Source organism: Aristolochia californica, unplaced genomic scaffold (assembly GCF_029961685.1).
Source record: "Aristolochia californica isolate CCGP_79_NKW_82.1479 unplaced genomic scaffold, dmAriCali1.0.hap1 SCAF_3, whole genome shotgun sequence".
Classification (NCBI taxonomy): domain Eukaryota; kingdom Viridiplantae; phylum Streptophyta; class Magnoliopsida; order Piperales; family Aristolochiaceae; genus Aristolochia; species Aristolochia californica.
Window position 1 is genome coordinate 17,707,702 of NW_027181992.1, and position 8,981 is coordinate 17,716,682.

Consider the following 8,981-nt stretch of genomic DNA (forward strand, 5'->3'; position numbering starts at 1 on the left):
AGCCCTGTCACGCTGGGTAGACTCTGCCCCGACTTCAATGGTGTGCCCGTCAACAACGAGAAAAATCATGCCCCACAACAAAAAATTCAAAATCTGGTTAAGAGAACCACCATCCGTGGGAGATACCCTATCTGCCAACAATGTCGCAAATACGAAGGAAGGAAGACAATCTATAACAAGAACTAGTCGTCTGCCACCTATAATCTGGACAAAGGCTTAATGTTCCAGGTGTAGCGGCACTGCATGAGGAATTGGAGGTTGTAGTTGCTGCTGGGGTGCTCTTTCAACTGCCATATCAGCAGCAACTTGAAATATCAGCACCCTCTTGGACTCTAGAGCTATACGAATGGAACATGCAGGCATAAAAGAATTGATTTGTGTTGCTGTCCCTGTCCTGATAGAATGAGTTGCCTTTGGCAGAGGAGTATCGGGTGTGCTGTCCGCAACAGAGAATTGTGCTGCTAAAGTTACAGCTGCGAGTATTCCCAGAAATGGCAGCACTGAGCCCAGCAGTGGCACTGGGGGCAGCTTTGTTGTCTGCCCTGTGAAGACAGTGATGTAGACTCCCGTTAAGCATTGGATGGATCAGGACCCAAGGATAGAACGTCCACTCTGCCAAGAAACAGTGCGATGTGGCTGGGAGACATGGATATTTTCCACATAGTGAAGGTACGCTTAGCTTCAGCACTTTGAACCGGTGTGATGCTTTTTAGTGGGGGCCATATCTGTATTGCCGCAACAGCAGCAATTCGAAAAATTGGAAGGGGCTCTAATTGCATCACTCTTTTTGCTGATTCCTCTCCTCTACTTACATTCTTATACTTCCAACAAGCACTTAGGAATGTTCTCCATACTGAAACACCCACATTGTAAAGGCATCCAGAAATGATTTTATATGCATCATCGAGTTTTCCAGCTCGCCCAAGAACATCAACCGAGCAGTAGTAATGTTCAAATTCTGGCTCAATCTTATAGTTGTAGTACATCATATCAAAGAAGAACATGCTCTCCTCTAGAAGGCCCACATGACTACAGGCTGTGAGCAAACAGATGAAGGTTGTTTTGTTAGGAGTTGTCTCCGTGTTCCCAAACTCTTTGAATATTTGAATTGCTTTGTTTGCTCTTCCATGCTGCGCCAATCCTGATCTCATAGTGTTGTAGGCAACAATATTAGGATGATTTAAATCATGAAAAGCACAATTAGAATCCTCTATGTTGCCACATTTAGTATACATGTCAACAACCGAGCTTCCAACATAGACATCTCCACCAAACCCAGCTTTAATAATCAAAGAATGAAACTGCCTTCCAACATCTAAAGCTGCTAAGCTAGAACAAGCAGAAATACAAGAGGCAAAACTGAATTGGGTTGGACCAAATCCAGCCACTGCCATTTCCCTACATCGTCTTAGAGCTTCCAATGCAAGCCCATTCTGCTCATAAGCTCCAATTATAGTACTCCACAAGACTTCATCTCTCCTATACATGGTTTCAAAAGATCTATCAGATTCATATATGGCATCACATTTAGAGTACATATTGATTATTGCATTTCTCACACTAGTTTCAGAACCATGAACTGATTTTATTGCTTGGCCATGGATCATGCCTTGCCCCTGTGCAACAAAATTGATGACATGAGACCAAGCTAAGGCCTTCTATGGCTGGCATTGTAAGATGACGAGGATTTCTGACAGATGAATGAAGCGCATTGGCGTTGTCAGCTAGGCATTAACCTCATGTTGAGTGGTTAATTAGAACAGTTCCCCAGTATAATGAGTGCCATTGGAGAATGGAAAATTAGATTCATAGACAGAGAGGGTGGCACGCTCCACTAGTAGAAATTGTGGAGTGGTAATCGCATACGTGATTCTGTGCCTAGCAACCACGATTTCTGATTCGTTCAGGGCTATGATTTCAACTTCGAAATCGAAATCTCTGGGTTTGTGTTGTTGTCGATTTGTAGAAGTCATAAAGGGTGGTTGGCTGGAATTTTTATACCCCGTGCCAGCCCCTAGCCCATCGAGCTGGAGACGTTGTGGACGGTGAACAACATGGAAGAGTGGCCAAAATTGATAGCATTTTTGCGTCTCGACAAACACGTGTCTTTGTTCTACGAAGGCAGAGGAGGGCTTCGGTTTGGAGGTCGCCTCACCATTTGATTTCGGAGGGTCGGGGAGGTTTGCCGAGATAAGGAGCTCTCAAATATCCGGCAGCGTCGGAGGGGGAGGACTTAGGGCGTCCAGAGAGGGAGGGGTGGCATGCAAACCCTCTTCCGTTTGTGTCGACAAAGGGTTTGCAAGCTATCCTTCCAATTTTGGACATGTTGAGTCCCCAATTACGGATTTCGCCGTCGGGGGAGAGACAGAGGGTTCTCTGAGGTCGTGTGCTGCGGATTTCTCTGGTTTCTTTGCTATGGCACTAGAGACCTTAGCACAAATCCAAGCCATTTGTGCATCAAGTCAAAGAGTGGATTAACAAAGAAGCTCCCCGAGAGGAGATGAATCGTCGCCGGTGGTCTACGCTGGTGGAGGTGGGGGTGGATGGGGAAGGTGGGGTTCGGCAGGTTGTGTATAACTACCCAGCGGTGTAGTAGAGCTTGCAAACCTCTCATCGACACAAAGAATTATTTGTTGCAGAGCATCTTGCAACACCGAAACCTCAGATTAAAGTGCGTCAAGTTGATGTCGATTCTCCGAAATTTTACCACTATTTCCACCAAGTGTTATGGACTCCATAGCATCAAGAGTGGCTAACCGGAGAAGAGAATAGATGGAGTAAACTTGTATTTCAATATCTTAGGGGTTTAATTGTAATTTGAAGTTCCATAAGGGTCTAATTGTAATTATAGAACCTTTGATGTTTTCCTTGACCTATTTAGGGCGTCAAGTGAAGTAATGAAGACAAGCATTGAGTATTAGTCTAAATGAGATCAGGTTCTCTCTCAAAAGAGGCCTAACGTGAGAGCACCTTTCAAGGCTCACGTCCTTCACCATTGGGCGTTCCAAGAACCCCAAATCCTTCCCTTCCTCATCATTCAATCTGGAAGCTAGAGGAGATCGCCGGGTGACTCGATTCATGGCTAGAGAGCCTAACAACGTGGTATCAGACAGGACCACCCTTGGTGATTCCTCTTCACCTGCAGAAATTCAAAATTTTGTGGAAGAAAACCATGCTGGTCTACAATCTCAAATCAATGGCTTGGAGGGAAAATTCCAGATGTTGCTGTCACGCATGGAGGAAGCCTTCACCCAGCTCTCAGTCCAGATGGCATCCTCCTCACGTCCAGCAGATCCCCTCAACCCTCTTCCAACACCTCCACCTCCTCCCCTGCGCCAAACACCTCAACCTCGTGGGGGCCTCAATCCAGCCCCTCCTACCGTGCCAAGGTACACAAAGCTTGATTTTCCAACGTATGATGGGTCCTCCGACCCTTTAATGTGGTTGCACAGGTGTGATCATTTCTTTTCCAATCAAGGAACTCTGCCCGAAGGCAAGGTTCAATTGGCCGCCTTCCACATGCTCGATGAAGCGCTTATGTGGTTTCATCAATTCAAAAACGAATTCATGGTCTATGATTGGGAATTTTTCAAAGAAAATTGTATGCTACGGTTTGGTCCTCCGCTTCGCAGCAACCCAGTTGGGGATTTGGTCAATCTAAAACAGAGTGGAACTATAGAACAATATCAGAAATTGTTCCAAGAAAAACTTGCTCGTGCAAGTCATTTGGTCCGACCTGAACTTTATGTCAATTTGTTCACGGCTGGCCTGGTAGAACCCCTTCGCCTAGAAGTGGAATTGGAAGCCCCCACCTCCCTAGCCCACGCAATGAATTTGGCAAGAGCATTGGACACCAAACAACGCCTCTTCCGTGAGTCCTTAAACAAACGTCCTCCTTGGCAACCTCGCCCACAGCCCCATGGCCCTTATCCCACTCACCCCAGGCCTCCTCCCACCCAACCATCACCACCACCACCAGCCTTTACACCCCCACCTGGTTTTATCAAACGTCTGACAAAAGCCGAAATTGATCAGAGGAGGGCTCAGGGCCTATGTTTCAATTGTGATGAGAAATTCGTCAAGGGCCATCTATGCAAAAGACTATTTTGGGTAGAAATAGAAGACCCCTCAGAGGATGACTTTCATGAGGATATGGACCAAACCGAGGAGGAAACACCAGAAATCTCCCTCCATGCCATGACCGGCCTGCATAGCACAAATACCATGCAGGTCCATGCCACCTTGAAACATCATATTCTGCTGGCACTCGTGGACTCAGGCAGCACACATAATTTTATAAGCAGCCAGGCAGCACAACAGTTGGGTTTATCACTACAGCAGAAATCAGGCATATCAGTCTCAGTGGCTAATGGTGACAAGGTCACCACCGTGGGGTTCGGTTCAGCAGTGCCCTTTACTATTGAAGGTCACTCCTTTGTAGCAGATTTTTTGGTCATACCGTTGGCTGGGTTTGACCTTGTCTTGGGCATTAAATGGCTACAGCGATTGGGTCCGATCTTATGGGATTTCCAATCCCTGACCATGAGTTTTAACCAGGACACCCATCCGATCACCCTCCATGGCAATAGCGCCCAGAGGCCATGCAGCCTCCACACACTTTCGGTGGATACTTCAAAAGGGGATAACTTAGCTTCATTGTTGGCCGAATATGCTGATTTATTTCAGGCACCTGCCGACCTTCCTCCTATCAGAGTGTGTGATCACAGAATTCGTTTGAAGATGGGCACAGAACCAGTGGTAGTGCGTCCCTACCGCTATCCCCATGTGCAAAAAGATGAGATAGAACGTCAATGTCAACAAATGCTACAACAAGGTATTATTCAGCCTAGTCGTTCTCCTTTTTCATCCCCGGTATTGCTGGTAAAGAAATCAGATAAATCTTGGCGCTTTTGTGTGGATTACCGTGACCTCAATGCTCGCACCATCAAAGATAAATTTCCAATTCCAGTGGTCGATGAATTATTGGATGAGTTACACGGCTCTCAATTATTTACAAAGTTGGACTTAAAATCAGGCTACCATCAGATTCGGGTTTATTCAGAGGATATCATAAAAACTGCCTTCCGCACCCACCATGGTCACTACGAGTTCTTGGTGATGCCATTTGGGCTATCCAATGCCCCGTCCACCTTTCAAGCGCTTATGAACCAGGTATTTTGCCCTTTCTTACGGAAGCATGTCTTAGTTTTTTTTGACGATATACTGGTCTATAGCAAAACTTGGGCAGCACACTTGCATCAATTGAGACAGGTTTTCACCATTCTCCGAGCACACCATTTATTTCTCAATCGTGCCAAATGTGACTTTGCCACATCCGAAGTAGCTTATTTGGGGCATGTGATATCAGCATCCGGGGTGAAACCAGACTTCAGCAAGATACAATCGGTGATGGATTGGCCCACACCTCACACCGTTACTGCTTTGAAAGGGTTCCTTGGTCTCGCAGGGTATTATAGAAAATTTATCAAAGACTATGGTCACTTGGCAGCACCATTGCATAATTTACTGAAGAAACATGCCTTTCAGTGGTCTCAGTTGGCAGACTCCTCATTTAACAACTTAAAACAGGCATTAGCGTCAGCACCAGTTCTCCAATTGCCCAACTTTGCCGAACATTTCATTATAGAATGCGATGCATCCGGGGGAGGGATTGGTGCCGTCTTGCAGCAACAGGGTCACCCTATTGCCTATTTCAGCCGCCATCTCGCTCCTCACCATCACAAGTTAGCCACGTATGAAAGGGAACTTATCGGTTTGGCCAAAGCGGTGCAGCATTGGAGGCCGTATCTGTGGGGCAGACCTTTTGTGATCCGGACAGACCACTGTAGCCTCAAATATTTATTGGAGCAGCGCCTTACTACCTCCCCACAACAACATTGGCTCAGCAAATTAATGGGATTCGATTTTCAGGTGGAATACAAACCGGGTTATCTCAACAGGGCAGCAGACGCTTTGTCATGCCGGGAACTAGAGGAGTCACACTTGCACGCATTGAGCCACCCCAAGTCGCCCTTGCTGGACACAATCCGTCAGGATACTAGCCATCATCCAGATCTCCTTGAGTTACAAGCTCAAATCGCAAACCATTCCAAGGACAAGAACTGGACACTACAGGACGGTCTCATTCTGTATAAAGGACGCATATATCTTCATCCTTCGTCGGTACTCATTCCTGCCATTATTGCCTCCTTTCATGATAGTACACATGAGGGCCAGCAGAAAACATACTTCCGCCTCAGTCGGGAATTTTATTGGAGCGGTATGAAGCGGGTCATTGTGGAGTATGTTGCAGCGTGCCAGATCTGTCAGAGGAATAAGTCAGAATCCTTACAACCAGCCGGCTTGCTCCAGCCACTTCCACTTCCTTCATAGGTATGGGCAGATCTATCAATGGATTTTATCGATGGTCTTCCTCCTTCTGCAGGGAAATCTGTTATTTTTGTTGTGGTAGACCGGTTCTCCAAATATGCCCACTTTATGGCCCTCAGCCATCCGTATACAGCCACACAGGTCGCTCAGCTCTTCATGGATAATATTGTCCGTCTCCATGGCCTTCCGGAGACCATCACCAGCGACCGTGATGCTATCTTCACCAGTAAATTCTGGGGGGAACTCTTTAAGCTCCATGGTTCTAAGTTAGCTTTTTCTTCAGCATACCACCCTCAAACAGACGGCCAGACAGAGGTGGTTAACCGCACCTTGGGTATGTATTTGCGGTGCTTTGTGGGGGACACGCCCCGACTGTGGGTTCGTTGGTTAGCATGGGCGGAGTATTGTTATAATACCTCATACCACACCGCCTTGGGTACTACCCCTTTTCAAGTTGTTTATGGACGCGAACCTCCGCGACTACTTTCTTATGAAATGGGGTCTTCTCGGGTAGAAGCGTTGGACCAGGCCTTGGCCGACAGAGATGCAATGCTTGCTCAAGTCCGCCTTCAGTTACAACGTGCACAAGCAACTATGAAGCATACTTATGACAAAGGACACCGTCCCCTTACCTTTGCACCTGGAGAATTTGTTTGGCTCAAACTTCAGCCATATCTCCAACTTTCTCTAGCAGCCATCAAACGCCATAAGCTCTCTCCAAAATTTTATGGGCCATTCCAGATCACGCAACGTATTGGCACTGTGGCGTATCGTTTGAAACTACCACCAGACGCCAAGCTCCATGACGTCTTCCACGTCTCCCTTCTCAAGCCGTTCAAGGGAGACTCACCACTGCTGCATACCCCTTTGCCTCCTCTCAAAGATGGCAGGTCCATGCCCACGCCTGCTCAGATCCTTCAAGCCAGGCGAGTTAACAACGCTTGGGAAGTGTTGGTTCGGTGGACTGACAAGGAATTGATAGAAGCCTCTTGGGAGACCCTCGAGTCCTTCCAGACTCTATTTCCCACTTTCGAGCTTGAGGACAAGCTCTTTCTTCAGGAGGGGGGTGATGTTATGGACTCCATAGCATCAAGAGTGGCTAACCGGAGAAGAGAATAGATGGAGTAAACTTGTATTTCAATATCTTAGGGGTTTAATTGTAATTTGAAGTTCCATAAGGGTCTAATTGTAATTATAGAACCTTTGATGTTTTCCTTGACCTATTTAGGGCGTCAAGTGAAGTAATGAAGACAAGCATTGAGTATTAGTCTAAATGAGATCAGGTTCTCTCTCAAAAGAGGCCTAACGTGAGAGCACCTTTCAAGGCTCACGTCCTTCACCATTGGGCGTTCCAAGAACCCCAAATCCTTCCCTTCCTCATCATTCAATCTGGAAGCTAGAGGAGATCGCCGGGTGACTCGATCCATGGCTAGAGAGCCTAACACCAAGCTACGATGATTTTCCACCAAGAAATGCCACCAATCTTCTGGGAAAGACAAATCGCCATGGGTGGTCCGCTCTATACCAAACTGTTATGCCCCATTTCGGATCAGCCACCAGACGATTCCTTCCAGCATGGGATGAAACAGATTGAGCCTTGAAGGAGGATCAACCTAGACCTTAGGAGGGAGAATCCGACCTCTAACTTTCTACTTGATTCAACCCAGTTCACTAGAATTACAATTAAACCAAACCAACATACATAAAAGGAAATTCCCTAATTTAATTCCTACGTCAGTTTATTAGCCGAGATGCTATGGAGTCCATAACACTTTGATAGGCATGCCATGAAATTGGGTGGCCTCATCATACACCCTACATACCAATGGTTGGGCAATTTCAATTTGAGACACAACTCTGATTTTTTAAATACAAACATTCATAATTATTGTTGTCTGCTAAAGTTCTTCCAGTGTACCCTCACTCTTTTGTGCATAAATTGCTGCTCTTGGATCACTCTGCATATCCTTTTGAACTCCACAAGCAGCCGCAATAGTACTAGATATGGCCCTGACTAATTCTGTGTATATCAATCCAATTTCCGGGACATGAGCAACTCCAAGACTTGGACCTAGATCAATTAGCCAGTCCATGCAGACCCTGTTGTGTAAATCGAACTCATAGTCTTTCCTGGTTCCATAGTGCCATGTCACCATAACTGCCGTGAGAATAACCACAAAGAAGATGATAAACCCTACACTTGCATGAAGATTTAGCACACAAGCTAAAAAATACATAGCTGCTATGGCTCTACAAAAATTCCAACACAAGGTAGGGATCAATATGTTATTCTTGTCCCTTTCATCAAAGATGGAGCAAGCACTGGTAAGGGTTGCCGGTTTGCAGTAACCAGCAATGTGAGCATTCCATACTGGTAGAACTTGTTGGTACCTGCTATCAAAATAGAATGAGCAGATTTGATTTCTCTATATTTGGCATACATGTCAACTAAGGTCACTACAACTTGCTACTCATAGAAATATTGTCTCTATGAACCAATTCATGAATCCATAGACCAATATCAAGTCCTTCAGTTGGACACAAGCTGAGAGGACTGAAATAACAGCAACACCATCTAGCTTAACACCTGC

At 46.0% G+C, this 8,981-nt stretch overlaps 1 protein-coding gene across 1 annotated transcript; it reads right to left on the reverse strand.

Moving 5' to 3' along the window:
• Nucleotides 1-216: 216 nt before the first annotated feature.
• On the reverse strand, nt 217-1,607 carry LOC137959415 (putative pentatricopeptide repeat-containing protein At3g23330). Its single transcript, XM_068806798.1, has 2 exons — nt 674-1,607; nt 217-542 (listed from the first exon to the last, which is right to left on the reverse strand). The coding sequence occupies exons 1-2, from the start codon at nt 1,605-1,607 to the stop codon at nt 217-219; spliced, it is 1,260 nt and encodes a 419-aa protein (XP_068662899.1).
• Nucleotides 1,608-8,981: the final 7,374 nt, after the last annotated feature.

Bases quoted from the DNA above. Each gene is read 5' to 3' on its own strand.
- LOC137959415 (XM_068806798.1), bottom strand. From the start codon at position 1,607: ATGATCCATGGCCAAGCAATAAAATCAGTTCATGGTTCTGAAACTAGT. The intron at 543-673 runs GTACCTTCACTA...CTGTCTTCACAG, and splicing joins TCAAAGTGCTGAAGCTAAGC to GGCAGACAACAAAGCTGCCC.